The 16,212-nt window shown below is 57.1% G+C and overlaps 1 protein-coding gene across 5 annotated transcripts in view; it reads right to left on the bottom strand.

Moving 5' to 3' along the window:
* RALGPS1 (Ral GEF with PH domain and SH3 binding motif 1) overlaps nucleotides 1–16,212 on the bottom strand; it is a 229,697-nt gene that overhangs the window by 149,647 nt on the left and 63,838 nt on the right. For all 5 annotated transcript variants that reach the window (XM_045846480.1, XM_045846479.1, XM_045846483.1 and 2 more), the window contains exon 5: nucleotides 4,819–4,902. In XM_045846480.1, coding sequence (XP_045702436.1) covers nucleotides 4,819–4,902 — 84 coding nt within the window. The remainder of the gene's footprint in view (nucleotides 1–4,818; nucleotides 4,903–16,212) is intronic.

The raw sequence follows: 16,212 nt of genomic DNA, 5'->3' as shown, positions 1-16,212 counted from the left end.
ATATTTGTAAAATAGCTTGCTGAGGTTCACTGACATCTTAACCCTGAATCTTCTAATCCCTGAGGATAGAATGTAACTCTATCTATTTCCATCTACTCTGGGTTTCTGCATCCGTGTTTCATAGTTTTCTGCATACGGAACCAGTACACATTTGTTAGTTTTATACTTAAGTATTCCTTCTTGTGTGTGTGTGCACGCGCTATTATAATTTTTTTCAAATTTCTAATTCCAAAATTTCACTGCTGGAATAGGAAAGCTTTTGAATATTGATCTTGTAAGCTGCAACCTTGCCATATAGTATACCCCTTCTTAGTTCCAGGAGATTTTTTAAAATAGATTTCTTTGAGATTTTTCTACATAGACGATCATGTCATCTGTGAATAAAGGTTTCTTTCTTTCTTGTCAATCTGTGTATCATTTTCTCCTGTCTTGTCGCACTGGTCAGGATTTCCAGTACGATGCGGAGGGGAAGTGGCGGCAGCACACCCCTCTGCCTTGTTCCCAGTCTGCGGGGAGAGCCTCTAGTGTCTCACTGCTGAGTGTGATGTTGGCTGCAAAACTCTGTAGGTATCCTTTATCAAGTCGAAAATTCCCCTCGATTCCTAATTTGCTGAGATTCTCTTTTTTGTCACAAAGGGGTACTACATTTTGTCAAATGCTTGTTTGAATCAACTGGAATGATAATGTCACTCTTCTTCTTTAGCCAATACATGCAATGGGTCGCATTAGTTGATTTTCAACTGTAGAACCAGTCATGCTTACCTGGACTAAACGCCACTGGGTCACAGTGCTAGGAAGCTTTTAAAACACATAAGCTATCATTATTAACTATTATTGTTCCAGTGGTATAATTAGAACAAGAGTTTCACCACTGAAGACTAAGCTATCCCCTGGGAAATTTCACAACCGTATTATAGACGAATAAAGGAGAATAGTTATGAACACAAAGAATTTTAATCACCCATGAATAAAACAATAAAAGCATAAAGTAAATTTCAAGCTAAAAAAATTCTCTTTTCCTATGAGAAATCTACTTTGCCATAAATTTTTCCTAAGTCCGTTCACAGTTTTCTAGAAACCTAGAGTGGGGAGACGCTTTAGGGCCGACCCGGTTCCTCAGCCCCGCCCCACCGCCATGCCCCTGAGGCGCTGCGATGAAGCCCTGGCAGGCCTCCGCCTGAGCGCCCATGGGTAGGGAGCTGCCCTCCATCGGGACGTACCCACTGCCTCCTCACACCTGTCCCCTGGTCCTCGTCCTTCCTGAGCCGGCCCCCTGGGTTCTGCTTACTCAGCTTCCCCAGAAGGACCCTTCAGTTACTTGGAAAACCTTGACTATCTCCTCCCTGAGTGTGCAATCCTAGATCCTTCACCCGATCTTACATAACATGCTTTCTTTCCCCTTGCCCAGTGGCCACTGTGACACGGACATGGCCCTCCTGTGTGGCAGTCTCCCTGCTCTTCATGCGAGGGGCCCAGCAGTGGCGGGACCAAGCAAAGGAAAGTGGGACCACCATACGCACCATCAGAATGGACTGAATAAATGAGTGAGTAAAACTGACAGTGCTCACTGCAGGCAAAGATCCGAAGCACCGCAGACTTCCACCCATTGCTGGTGGGAATGCAGAATGGTGCTGACGCAGCCCGGTCACTGTGCTGCCAGGTGTTTCCCCAGCTCCTCTGAAACCTTCTGCGCGCGCGTGCACACACACACACACACACACACACGCGGCATGCATTTGTTTATAGCAGTTTTGTTCATGATCATCAAAAGCTGGAAGTAAATAAGATGTCCTTCAACAGGGGAATGGATAGACAAACTGGTATATCCACACAGTGGAACAGGATTCATTTAAAAAAGACATCAAGGGGCTGGATTGGGAGTAAAAAGGAGAAAACTGTACTTGAACAATGATTAAAATAAAATAAAAAAAAGAGACATCAAGCCATATAAAGACATGGATGAATCTTAAATGCATACTGCTAAGTGAAAGAGCCAGTTGGGAAAGGCTCTTTTTTTAAGATTTTATTTCTTTATTTTTAGAGAAAGGGGAAGGGAGGGAGAGAGGGAGAGAAACATCAATGTGTGGCTGCCTCTTGTGCACCCCCTCCCGGGGACCTGGCCCACAACCCAGGCATGTGCCCTGACCGGGAATCAAACCCGTGACCCTTTCGCTCATAGGATGGTACTCAATCCACTGAGCCACACCAGCCAGGGCATGAGAAGACTCTTCATTTATGATCCCTCCCCCCCTTTTCTGAGATCTGAAGAGGGTACAACTGCAGAAATGATGAACAGCTCAGGATCTGGCCCACTCCATACCAAACCCTGCCTTCTTTCTTCCTTGGGCAACTGCGGCGTCACTGTGAGTGACCACGGCCTCAAGATCGTTTGACCGCTTCAGCAACGACTACCCACCTACCTCTTCGGTCACCTCCTCCTCATCATTCCCAGAACCGCTCTGCACTGGGAACTTCAAATTCCAGTCTTGGGGCACAGCCTTTCACCCCGCCCCCAGTCCTTACCTTCTCCTGTGCCCCCGCTGTGCCTGTCCCTCCTTCTGTCCCTGCCCTGGGGTCCCTGGCCGTCCTTTTCTGCTTCTTAGTCGGCACTCCAGGTTCCCCGGTCCCTCGCTCCTTCAGGAAAGTCAGCCTCACTAACCTCCAACTGTGGATGGGTCCACACATTAGCCCTTTACGTGTCCTTACTCCCAGGCCGCAAAGTGCAACTACAGACAACCATCTACGCTCATGCACGGGGGCCACTCTCAACGTCACAATCTCCACTTCGTCTGGGCCATCGTCTCTGCCCCAGAGTCTTCCTGTGTTTCCACAGTCGGCCCTCTCCTTTCCCCCGGAGAGGCTTTTTCATTTCGTTTTCAGCGCTGTTACTACTCTCATTTATAGTATCTGGGGGCCGATGGGACGGCTTGTTCCCACATATGGAAGCCTGCCAGGAAGGGATGCCCATCAGTCTTTCTATCTCCGAGAAAGCAGCCCTGGTGGCTGACCAGGCCTGGCCGCTGGCCAGTTTTCAAACCGGAGGCACCAGGACTCCGTCCAAGAGCTGCCCGCCCCGAGCAGCCGACGGGCCGGCAGGAAGACCGTTTCTCGGAGCACCGTTTGGGAAAGCGCAACTTGGCCCTGGCTCGCTGCATCGGTCCGATCTGGACACGGTGCAGTTGCTCGCGGAACAGGCCACACGCCCTCTGCCAAGCTGACCTGGCCTCTGCGTGCGGAGCAGATTACATCAGAGCCCTCAGTGGCCTCCTCCAGGAGCCGGCGGCCGGTCAGAGGTGGGCCGGGGCTGGCTCCTGGTCGGACAGTTCCGCTGAGGAAACTATGAAGCCCTGAGAGTGTGTGCACATCTGTTTTTTTTAAAACTAACTAAGCTCAGTTGAAAAGGAAAAGCTTTTGAAAACAAAGGAAAAAGAAAAGGGCTTCAGAACTTCCCTTTCGGAAACAAAGGGTGCGCAGTCCCTGCCACAGACGCATCTAGGTCTGTCTTAGTCCCTATTACAGCTCGTAAGGACAACAGCAATGTCCGCTCCAGCTGCCACCCCGCTGAGGCTCCTGCTGCACTGTCCCCAGGGGGGTCGCTGAGGCTGGGGAAGCCTGGGGAGGACTGAGTGACGGTGATGCACAGGGCACAGCGTTTCCGAGAGGGAACGCCCAGCCCGAGGGAAGGGCCAAAGGAAACCCGGGCCCATCACCCGGAGGTCCAGTCGTGCACACCAGGCGACCCCTAGGCCACTGCCCTTGTTTGAAACCAGAAGAGCAGCAGGAGAGAAGAAAACGGTCAACAACACCATTTTGGGGTCTGATCCATCCAAAGGGAGCCTCTCGGGGTGTTTTCTACTGAAGGTCAAGTTCTGGGAGACCCGACCGAGCAATCAGAAGCCCACCCCCTTCAGTTAGTCCAAGTCTCCCTCGTCCCTCCGCAAGTGGGGTGCAGATCTTCACGCGTGGGGCAGAGGTTCTGGCTGGCCCAAGTCAGTCTGCAGTCGTACATAGCAGGCTGGTGACCGGGCCATCGGGATTCTAAGAAATTCCATGCAAGGAATGTCCCGAGCACCTCGTTCATGCACCCCACGCACCACACACTGACGGAGGGTCCACTGTGTGCCTGACACTGGGCGAAGGGCGAGGGGTGCAGTGCTGAACAAGGCAGACACGGTTCCTGCCCTCGTGCAGCCCCCGGACTGGCTAGGAAGCTGAGATGACAGGGTCACACAACACGAGGACAGGTGAGCCAAGGGCCACGCGGAGACGCGCTGCTGCAGCAAGGCCGTGCGTGATGGGCACGTCTTGTACAGGCCGGGGAGTCACGGAAGAGTCCCCAAGGGAGTGTGGCCTGCAGGCCGAGATCCGCCTGGGGGCTGAACGGGGAGGAAGAATTCCGAGCTGAGAAGACGGCGCGCGTGGAAGCCTGACAGGACAGAGATACGGTGCGTCAGGCGAGAGGAGGAAGGACGGGGTGGCCGCAGCCTGCAGAGTGTGGGGGACCAGAGATGAGACTGCTGGGTGGACGTAGGCCAGACCCACCACGCAGGCCCTTGCCGGGCAACTAAGGTGCTGGAACCTTAGCTTATGTGGAATTGGAAGCTACTGAAGCATTTACACACAGGAAAGATGTGCTCACTTCCACCTGCAGTGTGAAAAGAACACCTGTGATGGCCCAAGGATGGATGAAGGTCGGGGAGGGCTCAGGAAGCGGGGTCTGGACCTGGGCCAGGCGCCTGGGACCGAACCCTGGCGGGGCTCCCAGCCCACAGGGGACACCACTGCTGTGTGGACAGGCACATGCAAGGGGCTGCTTACCTGGTTAAACCTCCGGGTAAAGGCCACAACGTTTGGGGCAAGACTATGTTTCTCCTTCTTACTCCATCCACAGCTGGCTAGTTCCTAGGAAGCAGAGAGTCCATTTCAACAGCGGTTCTAATCGGGACGCGAACACGCCAGGGGCGTCTCGTGGAACGTGGACAGACACGAAGGTGGGAAAGGGCAGGCCTTGACCATTCACACCTTCGCCCGGGCGAGAAGGTTCTCCGCCTCTGGAGGGGAAGGCGAGGTCGGGGAGCTGCTCGGGACTCCCTAGAGGTGAGGAGCAGTGGCCGGCCACATCTCCCAGGACTTCTGTGCCAGAACATTCCTAATCCCACCACTGCTACTCGGCTAGTCTCTCTGGGACCAGAAGTCCCTTCTCGATGCCAACTGTCCGGGAGAGGACGTAGTGTATTTTTATTTTTTTATTTTGTTTTATCCTCACTCGAAGACATTTTTTTCATTGCTTTTAGAGAGAGAGGAAGGGAGAGAGAGAAACGCTGATGTGAGAGAGAAACATCAATGGAATGCCTCCGGTATGTGCCTGGATGGGTGGGTCAAACCCACAACCCAGGCATATGCCCTGACTGGGAATCGAACCGGCGACCCTTCGGCTCCAGGACAACACTCCAACCAACTGAGCCACATTGGCCAGGGGAGGACGTAATGTTTTAACTAGTAGGATTCATCCCCCACAGGCAAACTTAAAATTAAGATCTGGCTGGAGGAGCTCAGACTTCAGCAGCTACATGACATCCTCCACTCCCGGAGTCAAGGGCAGCCGGACCCGAGCCCACTGCAATCAGGGAAGCTTCTGGGACTAGCTCAGACCCCTTCCCGAGGCTGGGCCCTCCCACCGCTCCTGTAGCCGACAGGGACAGCAGGGGAGGTCCCTCGGATGTCTTCTTCGGGGACATGTTCTCTTCTCTTCCAGCAGGGTTAGCGTTATAATGTGACGAAATCACCTAAATTTTGCCTGTCAGTGCGGCGGGTTCCTACCCAAGGGAGGTCACAGGAGCAATCCAATGGGATTCCTTGGGGGTTATACAAGAGGGCCAGGGAAAAGCCACCACCCACAGGCCCGGCATTCTCAGCTCGTGCCTGGCAGCCCTGGCAGAGAGTGGGGGAAAGGGTAGCTCCTAAAGTTCTCTGCCCCTAAGTTCCAAGGCCTCCTCCTTTTAATTCCGACCAGGCCTCGGTATTATTAATAGCATTATTTTGCCACACACCTGAAACTTTTCTGAGATCTTTTGTGAGAGCCGGCAGCCCAGCAGCTGGAATGGACACAGACCTGGGTCTACTGGGGAGTCGGCGGGGGCAGGACCAGCCCGAGACGAAACCTCTGGCTGAGCGGTGCTGCCTCTGAAGGGCCGTGCCCTTCGCGTGCACCTCGGGGCCCAAGCACGACCCACAGGCGGGCACTTGTGGGGAGCCTGGCTGACGGAACGGACGGCTCTGGATACAAGGGGAGCGGCCTGCCTGGCCTTGAGGACGACTGAGACCCAACCAGGAGCCAGGAAGCCCAGCGTCTCCCCTGGCCCCCTCATTTCTGTAAATGGTGCCGTCGCCCTGCCAGCCCCCCACGTGGGAAACCACGGCCCTCTGTCACCCTGCCAAGTCCCTCCCCCCGCCCACTCAGACCTGATAGTGGTGACGGCGAGGGCGCTGATGGGTGCCGCCGTCTACCGAGGACCCCCTGCGCCAGCACAGGAGGGGCCCTCCCTGCACAGCCCCATCCCACCCTCAGCGGGTCCGTGCGAACAGAGGAGAAGGGCCCCTATCATTCGTCCTCTGGGATCGACACTTGGACTCGACGCTTTTTCAGGGGTGCACATGAGTCTCTCCGAGACGCGGAGTTGCCCTGGGCACCACGCCTCCCCTGGTCCTGGAATCGTACACCTGAATCTCTTCTCAAATGTGCTCCTGCCTCGCCTGCGGTACGTGTGCCTCTCCCACCCCGCTCCACCTTCCCACCTGTTCCAGTCAGTTTGAAGGGTCATCTTTGCGCTCCCACGTCCAAGTGCGAGGACAAGAGCCCTTCCCCCCTGTGACCCCCAGAGCCAGTCCCAGAAAGGGATGGGTTGCAACCCGATATAAAAGAGGATTCATCAATCTGATTTTCGAGGACTGAAGCCTGGTTTGGCCTCCTCTCTGACAGGTGTTTCCTTTGTTTTTTTTCTTTGCCCTGAGTTCTTTAATAAGCGGCCAAAATCACACACGCGCGTGCGTGTGCCTGCCTGTGCGTGGGGCACACTGAACTGAGTCCGCGGTCCCACCCCACACGGCCAGCAACGCGGGGAGGCATCCCGAGACGAGCCGTGCGGGCCTTCCCGCAAGCCGGGCCGGGGCGGGCCGGCCTCCACCACCGCCTGCCTGCGCGGTGCTCATGCTCTCGGAACCCTGGTTTCCTCATCGAGACAACTCGTGAGGCCGGAACGCCGACAGAGCCCAGCACCTGACAGGTGCGTGGTCAGCACTACCTCCCACCCCTTCCCAGGGTCAGGCTGCCGCCAGAACCGGCTCTAGTCCCAACACCCCCGCTCTCTCCCACACCACCCTCTTGTGGCTGCCTCGAATTACTTAAAAATCTATTATTATTTCCCTTTCATTTTGCTGACGTCATGCAGCAGGAACCAAAGCGCATAGTTAATACATCTGCCCTGAATGTATTTGATCTGAACAGTTCTAAGACACTGACTCAAAAACCGTATGTGCAGTTCTGGGGCTTTGACAGTCCCCTCAGGACCGTGTTGCACTGTCAAAAGACATGTGACATTTAAAACCAAACCCCGGCAGGGTCAGACACCGCAGAAGAGTTTCCTGGACAAAATGGAGCGAAGGACTCAGAGCCAAAGCCCTGGCCCCGCAGCCCAGCCCTGTCACCTGTTTCCCCGGCAACCTCAGGCGCGTCCGCTGCTCTCGGCATCGGCCTCGCCGCAGACGGGCATGGGGACGCGGACACTAGCTCCGTGGAACTGTGGCCGAGGCCATGGGAGAGCCCGACAAAGGGGGTGCCGTGCAGGGAAGAGGCCGGGCAGCATCTGCCGAACTAAAGGAGCGTGAGCACCCCTCAACGCCGCATCTCCCACGCTCCGTGCGGGAAGATTTATCAAGATGTCAAAGGAAATCAGGCCGTTCTAGCCACTAAAACAAGCCCTCGGCCCCACCCCCGCGGCACTGCTCCTCTCTCGCGTCTGGCCTGGTAGGGTTGCAAGAGATTCCATCTGTGCGGAGTGGGTCTGGAAAATGTGAGGTAATAGAGCAGAACTCTTCCAGTCTCTGATGCCTGAAAAAGGCCCATGCTATGGGATCGGTCTGAGTGTAATTTAAGTTGAACTTGACCAGAGGAGCCCGGGCTGGTTCTAGAAGGGAGACAGGTTTTGGGCTAAAGCTGCTAAGGCCCCAGGAACCCTGCGTCCCTGTCACCGAGGAGCCACTCAGCTGCGCCTGGGCTGTGGGGGCGGGGGGAGGAGGGTGGGTGATCCCGCCCAGGCGGTCCTCCACCCCGACCCTGAGTTCCCTGCTGAGGCCAACGGGATGTGAAAGGAGAGCTCAGCCTGGACAGAGAGGCCCTGGCCCGCGGCTCCTGGGGCCTCTGCTCTGCTGCGGGGATGCCTCCCCTTCGTCAAGGAGAAAAAGAACGTCAGAAGAAAACTTTCTGCCCCTAAACATGCAAACGTGCCTTCCTCTGCCTTCAGTGGAAGGGAGGCCCCCTTCTCCCAGGACCCACCCCCTCCTCGGCTCTGGGTCCCGACCGCACCTCCCCCTCCAGAGGAACTGATGCCCTCTGTCCTTCCTGTGTCTTCACCCCCTTCCCCTCCGATTTCTTCTTCCCACTCACATTTTAATGTGCATAGCAATGATAAGGGTGATGACAACAGTGACAGCAGTAATAAAAGACACCTTTTCTCGTCTCCTCCAGCTCCTGCTCACGCTTCCTCCCCCTACAGGTGAGTCTCCTGCAAGGGCTGTCGGGTCTCACTGTTCCACCCGGCTCCCCTCTCCTCCTCTCTCCACCCCCACCCGCCCACTGGAGCCACCCTCTTCCCTCTGGTCGGCTCCTCGCCTCTCAGGACCCCGACCCCCAACCTCTCAGGTCCCCCCGTTCTCAGTCCTATTTTCCAGGTGCTTCTTTCTTTTCTGACACACGCCTCCCACCCCCGCCCAAGGTCGTCCAGTGCTGTCTTCTCTACGCTTCCGTGTCCGTGTCGCCCAGATCACGCGCTGACACGGCTTCGACCACGCGTCTCTGTTCAGCCCGTTTGTCTCCTGAGGGCCAGACGAGGGTATCCAGCGTCCTCCTGGCCGCCCTGCCCTGGCACCCGCAGGCACCCGGAAATCAGCAGGCCCAGACCGAAAGGGCGTCTGACCAGCCGCCGCCGCACGTGAAAAACACCCCCCAGTGTGAGACTCACTTAGACAGCCACCCTGACCCCAGAGGAGGGTGCCTGCCGCAAAGAAAGTGCCTATGGACAGAAGTCCCTAGCCGGTCTCCGCGCCCCGCCTGCAGCACTCCGAGGGCACAGCGAGCGCCAACCCTGGCTTCGGCTCGCCCCGCGGAGCTCCTCTGGGCCGCGCTGCCAGGAGCATCCCTCCAGCTGCCAGGTTTGTGCTCGGGTGCCTGGGGGTCAGAGGTCCTGAAGCGGCCGAGAAAGGCCTGCCCTAGCCACGTCTGGGGCCGGTGCGGCGCGGCCCGGAAGAGGAGACCTGGGAGCGGGCCGAGTCCTCCCTAGAGACCCGCGCAGGACCTAGGCCGCCGGGCCACGGGGAGCTGGTGCCTACACAGAGCGCCCCCACATCTGGGCTTAGTTCTGACTGCAATCTTCTCCAAATCACGCTCCCAAAACACGCCCGCACGGAAGAGACACCGCCCCACGGCAAGGCCATCGAATCCGGCCTCGGGGACCACCACCGGGCCGGCAGCCAGCAACACTGCGCTGCCACTTCGCTGGAGGGCACGCTCTTCCTCCTCCTCCCGGCCCCACACTCTCCCCGCTCCTCCCGCCCGTCCTCTGGGGCCATCTTCAGAACGAGAGGGACCATCACACATGAGTCACAGGAGCCCTGAACACGCCCCAGGGAGCGGGGGGCCCACTGAGGCAGTGGGGGAGCCGCGCCAGTTCGGGGCCGGGGCGGGGCCTGCCCGAGGGGCCGGGTGTCTCCGGGCACGCGGCGTGGGAAAGCAGCGTGGCAGTGTCTCACAACATCAAACTCACACTTGACAAATGGCCGGCGACCTCGCTAATGCAAACACTTGTCTGCACGAGAAAAACCACAGACGTGTGATCGTGGCAGCCTCGTTCCCAATCTCCCCAAACTAAAAACAACCCGGTCCCATCAGCCGGTGGAGGGATAAACAAACCGCGACGGAGCCGTATAATCAAACGCCGCTGAGGAACAGACAAGGAATGCACCGCGTCAGCACGGATGACCGTCCTGAGCCCCGTGCGAGGTGAAGGAAGCCAGACACGGGACCGCTGCACGGCTCTCTCCGTCCAGCCTCCCGAGAAACGGAAACACTGCGGGGACGGGCCGAGGCCGCCGGCCGCCGGGGGCGTGACGGCGGGGGTGAACGGACTGCCGCGGGGAGCGGGGCCGTTTTCAAGTGGTGGGTGTCCCCTCCCCGGACCGTGGCGGTTTACGCGAGAGTGCCCACTTACCAAAGCTCGCCACGCTGCTCACTGGCAAGGGTGAATTCTACTGGAGGGCATCGAACCTCAATAAACACAACTTCAGGAAGGTGAAAGGGAAACAGCCCACCGCAGGGGACTGTGAGGGAGGGGACGCCCCCCCCCACCCCTGGCCACGGCTGTGCGGAAGGGCTGAAGGACAACGGGCCCGGAGGGAGGGCCCGGGGGTGGGGGGGGAGATTAGTGAGAGTAAAAATGTGACAGGAGTGAAAATACAATAGGCCGTTTGGAAAGGTCTGAGGACATGATGAAGGGAAGTGATACTAGGAAACAAAGCAATTATAATCTCTAAGAATAATAAGAACCAAAAATTCCTATTTGTACGAATTTAAATATCATCTATGTCTTTACATACATGTACGTTTAAATAGCACATACTTAACATGCTCAGATGTGCGTTCACAGTCGCAGCCACCTGAGTGTTACACGCGTGTGCACACTCCAGTGCTGGGCATCCGACGGGCGGGTCCCTGGGGGGCGGCGGCCGCTCCCTCGAGCGCTCGGGTCCGTCGGAGAACGAAACACGATCCCGGCGCACCACTTAGCGCGGCCGGAATAATGTTTACACGGCTGCAACAGTCACAAACGCTGTTTGCCGGCTCTCGACTTCTGGAGCCAACGCTGGGGGAAGTGCGGTGGACGCGGTGGTCGCCGCAGAGCGTCCCAGGCTCACGTACTTCGTCCGGCGGTGAAGAAGGACGACTGTCCGACGGGGGCAGGTGGCAGGGGACGAGCGGCACAGGAAGGGAGCAGGCAAGGAACACCACAGAGAGCTGACGGAATTAGACACCGAGGCTTCGGGGACCGAAACCAGGTCCCGAGAGCCGCCAGCAGAAGGAAAAGCGGTGTGAAGAGTTCGCCTCCGGGGACCAGGCCCTTTCCACGAGCTCTTCTGCATCTCTGGTCACCGCACACAGGACAACCCCGAACACGTTTTAATAGCTGACATGTTGATCAACATTATCACATACAGTCGCCCTCCTAAAATGAAATCTTAACAGTTGAGTCAAGATTCAGAAATGCACAAATGTCTGTAAAATCATAACCAGCCTACAACCTGCAGCGTCAACACTCAGAAAGAACCGCTGGTCTTCGCGTGCCCAGGGGACGCCCCGGTGCCTGCGGACGGAGCACCCACACGGATGCCCCAGTGGCCGGGCCTGCGGGAAGCACGCCCGCCCCCCGGAGAGACGTCGGAGCCCCAGTCAAGAGAAGCGCCAAGGAGGAGGCAGCAGCTCCCCAGGGAGTCCGGACGGCTTCCTGGGAGGCTCACGGCGGGGGCTCCGGACACCCTCACTGGAACAAAACCAGCTGTGATGGCAAATGGGAGGGAGAGAGAAGGCGAGGAGGAAAAGGGAAAAGGAGAAAGGAGGTGAGGGAAGAGAGGAGGGCCGGGGGAACCCGGGAGGAAGGCGGGGCCGCTAAGTGCCAGCACTGTGCCGCCGGAGCGGTTCCAGGACAGTCGGACGAGGCCTCGAGGGGCTCGGCGTCCCGCCCGGGGGGGACAGACACACCGGAGGCCACAGAGGACAGCTGCCCTTCCCTGCCTTGTCCCCCAGGGCTGAAGTCCTACGAGACACTGCCCAGGTGCAAGCCTTCTGGGGGCTGTCGGGGGCAGAGGTGTTGCAGCTCCTTCTCAGGCGGTGAGGCGGACCCCGAGGGTGATGGCGATGGAGGGCAAGGGAAGGGTGAGAAGCGAGGGCGAGGAGAGGAAGGGGCACGGGGACTGACGGCGGGCAGAGCTCGTCTGCGCCCGTTTCCTTCCCAGAGCAGCAGCGTGTGTCACACCCGCTGCTGCTGCTGCCACTGCTGCTGCTGCTGCTGCCTTCGGGGGGCTCCTGCTCTGCGGTGGGGAGCGGGGCCAGAGGTCCTCAGTGAGTGGAGGGGGACAAATCCCACGGAGAACACCACTCAGGTGGAAGGGAGGGGACACTGGGAGGCCCGGCTGACGAGCTGGCGCTGGAGCGGAGGCACGAGTGAGTGGGGCGAGGCTCCGCGAGCGCCCCGGGAGGGGCTCCCAGGCAGGGGGAGCACAAAGGCCCACCATGGGGCCTCCGAGACCAGCAAGGTGGCCAGCGTGGTTAAAGCCAAGCGAGCCTGAGGGACAGTGGGGGTGGAGCGGAAGGGAAGGAAGGGGGTGGGGAGCAGGTCTCGGCCTGGCCTGGAGGGCAGGTGAGGACCGGATTTTATCCTGAGAAGGGCGGGAAGGGATGGAGAAGGGGCGGCTCCAAAGCCTCAGGCTGCGTGCGTCTCACTGCCCTGATGGCATGAGAAGCACGTGGCAGACAGACCACGAAGCTGTGCTGTGCCCTAGTCTGTGCTAGACTCTCACACGTGGGACATTAAAATGTTCTCATGTGAGAGCAATGCACTTCGGCAGTTGACACAAACTCCTGCCAGGGGCTGTCTGTGGGCGGGGGCGGGGGGGCGGGGGGGGGGAAGGAGGCAGCCTCAGCACTCCAACGAGACAGACCACAGAGAGGGGAGGAGTCCCTGGGGACAAACCGGCGCCTTCTGTGGAGTAGTAGCGTGTGATGCGGGGAGATCAGCGCGTGAACAGAAGTATTCGCCCTCCTCAGCCTTCAGTCGTGGTTTCTACAGAACAGCAACTTCATTACAGCCACTACTGTTCCATCAAATCCCCAACTACTGTCTGCTCAGAACACAGGCAGGTCTGGGATCATGACGATGATGCAAAGTTCCCAAAACATCCCCTTTCCAGCCCCAGCACCGCGCAGCTCTGCACAATTAGAACCGGCTGTTGGCGCGGGGCGGCAGCCAAGGGCGTCCCCGTGCATAGCCTCCCGTCCGTCCGAGTGCTGCAGAAAGGGCCCAGGAGCAGAGCGGGGAGCAGCCACCGCAGATCAGCCTGCCCAGGCTCCCAAGCCCCACAGGAGCCCCACAGGGCCACCCCTTCCTTTTCGACACTTACACTGGGGACATGGCTCAATTCCCTTTCTCCATAGTATTGGGAAATGGTTTTTCCAAATAACATCATTCAGATGTTCTTTTTTAAAAAAGTACACTGTTGGGTTTTTTTAATTTAATTTAATTTATTTTTAGAGAGAGGGGAAGGGAGGCAGAAAGAGAGGGACAGAAACATCAGTGTGTGGTTGCCTCTCATGGGCCCCCAACTGGGGACCTGGCTGGCAACCTAAGCACGTGCCCTGACTGGGAATTGAACCAGAGATCTTTCGGTTCGCCAGCTGGTGCTCAACCTACTGAACCACACCAGCCAGGGCTGTTTTGTTTTTTATTGAGGACCTAGTATGTGCTCATTACAGAAAACTCGGATAATACAGAAAACGCATAGAAGAAAATTTAAATCCCTGTTAGCCTAATACCCAGAGAAAACCAGAGCTTAGACTGGGGTCAGTACAACAACAGCTAAAGTTACTGAGTGCCAGGCACAAGGTCATCCGTGCTACACACATGTATCCATTGCTCCCCGAGCACTCACAACCCTAGCTGAGAGGCACAATTATTGCCCCATACTGCAGATGGAGAAATGAAAGCTCAGCAGGAAAAGTTACACAGTTGCTCAAGTCCTCAGATGTGGCCAGCGTGAGAGCCAAGATCCACACTCGAGCAGGCCTGTCGGTGTCAGCAGCCCGGGCGCCGGGCCCCAGAGCTCCTCTGTGCCCGGGACGGTGGGCGCGCCCCACTCCCACGTGCAGGAGCTCGCACACGTGTGCACACACACTCACTCTCTCGAAAACCGACCTTGTGCTGTGCCTGTGGGTTCACAGCCTGCTGCTGTCCACACTGCTGCCGGCACCCGCTCCCCTCGGCCCGCCCCTCCGTCTGGAGCACCCCTGCGCACACACACACGACGCCCCCTAGCAGCAGTCCTTCCTATCTGTCTCCTTCCGCTTCTCCTCTGAGTCCCAGGAGGCAATTCTAGCTCGTCTCAAACTCTGCTTTGGTCTCGCCGTCTCTGATCGGCAGCTCACTGGCTCCACGAAGGTGAGGAACCACGTTCTTCGGCACGGTCCAATCCTTCTTAACCTTGGCCTTCGCATGTTGCAGGGCCGCCCTGAACAGCGCTGGGAACGCAGAATGAAGTTTCTGGAAGTACCTGCTTCACGGGACGAGGCCAGCACCGATTTGATCTTCATGCCACTTTCTATTTTTTGGCCAAATAAACTTTCCTATGTCTGGTGAGTATGCTAAACACCACACCAGAAACCGGAAAAGTTAACTCAAGGGTTCCAGGACCATATGATTTTACCAGTGAGTCCTCTCAGACTTGTAAAGAACACCTACTTCTTATACTAAATAATTTATTCCAGAGCACGGAAAGTGATGGGGAAAGGTCCCAAACCCTAACAGCTAACACCGAACACGGGGAAAAGAGCCGCCCCACGCAGACGCGTCCTTCTGTACAAATGCAGTTCAACTCGCTGGACTCTGCCCTGCCTCCTCCGCGCACTCACAGCTATCGATCGCTCATCGCTCTCCAATAAACTTCCTGCACATGCACTCGCACGCACACACGCGTGTACACATACACACACGCACACACGTGCACACACACACAGAATCATCCTGCATGACCTAGCAGGTCTGTCAAAGGAATATAAGAACAAGCTGATGTTATGAAAATTTTAACATAACAGCTCGTCGATAAATCAAAGAAGAGGAAGTGATATAATCTTTTTGCCTACTTAAAGGCAATTAGTAAAAGGCAACATTCGTTTAGATTAAAAAAACAACTTAGAAGTTCAGTAACATCTATCTCAAACCAGCAGCCGTCACTATGCGACGGAGAGCAACGCTGCGGACTCTGGACGAAGTCGGAACCAGCGGGCGGGGCGGCGCGGCGCTCTGGCGGGGCTCCTTGCCCGCACCATGGAGCGCGGGGAACGCCGCGACGTCCTCGGGCCTCCTGGGACGGCGCACTCGTCACACAGAGCAAACCTGCGTGCGTCAGGCTTACTTTTCTCCCGGCCCCTGGCTGAGAAAGGCCTGGAAGCCACAACCCAGTGTCGGCCTAGAAGTTGTCGCCGAGAAATACAACGCGAAACACGTATTTTAAATTTTCTAATAGCTAGACTAAAAATGGAAAAAAGATAAAATTAGTTTAACATTCATTGAACGCAATATACCCAAAATACCATCTTTTAAAGGGTTTGCACTCTACTTTATACCAAGTCACTGACATGTGGTCTGCTCTTTGTCCTCAGAGAACACCTCAGTTTGGAATGGCCACATTCCAAGCGCCCACAGCCACACACGGCCGCCGCGCTGGGAAACGCAGCTCTGTCCAATGCACAGGCACACCTTGGGGACATAAGATATACTTGCTGAAAAGGAAGGGTCACGTAGCACCAAAGACAGTGGAGAAGCCCCTCAGCGGGGCCGGGGGGAGGGCCAGACGGCGAAGAACCCGAGAGGAAGGAAGGCCGGCCCAGGACACGCAGGGAGGCTGAGCACGTGACTGATGCAGGCTCTTCCCGACTTAAGGTCCGTCCCCACCCCGACTCCCCTGCCCCTCAAAGGGGGACAGAAGCTGTCACTGATGGGTTAGGGACATCCAGGTGCAGCTGTCAGAGGGACGCAGGTTACAGGCAGAGTGAAAATGTCGAGAAAGACAGACGCAGCTCACACGGGCAACGCTGCGGCTTCGTGGGGCGCCCCAGGTCGGGGGTCCAGGGTTCTCACCAGCTGTGCCCTCACGCCCCTGTGAGGCTTCGGGTCA

The sequence above is a fragment of the Phyllostomus hastatus genome, unplaced genomic scaffold, assembly GCF_019186645.2.
Source record: "Phyllostomus hastatus isolate PE091 unplaced genomic scaffold, TTU_PhHast_1.1 phas_contig_495, whole genome shotgun sequence".
Lineage (NCBI taxonomy): Eukaryota > Metazoa > Chordata > Mammalia > Chiroptera > Phyllostomidae > Phyllostomus > Phyllostomus hastatus.
Note: the sequence above shows the minus strand (reverse complement) of the source record. Positions and strands in the feature narration are given on the sequence as shown.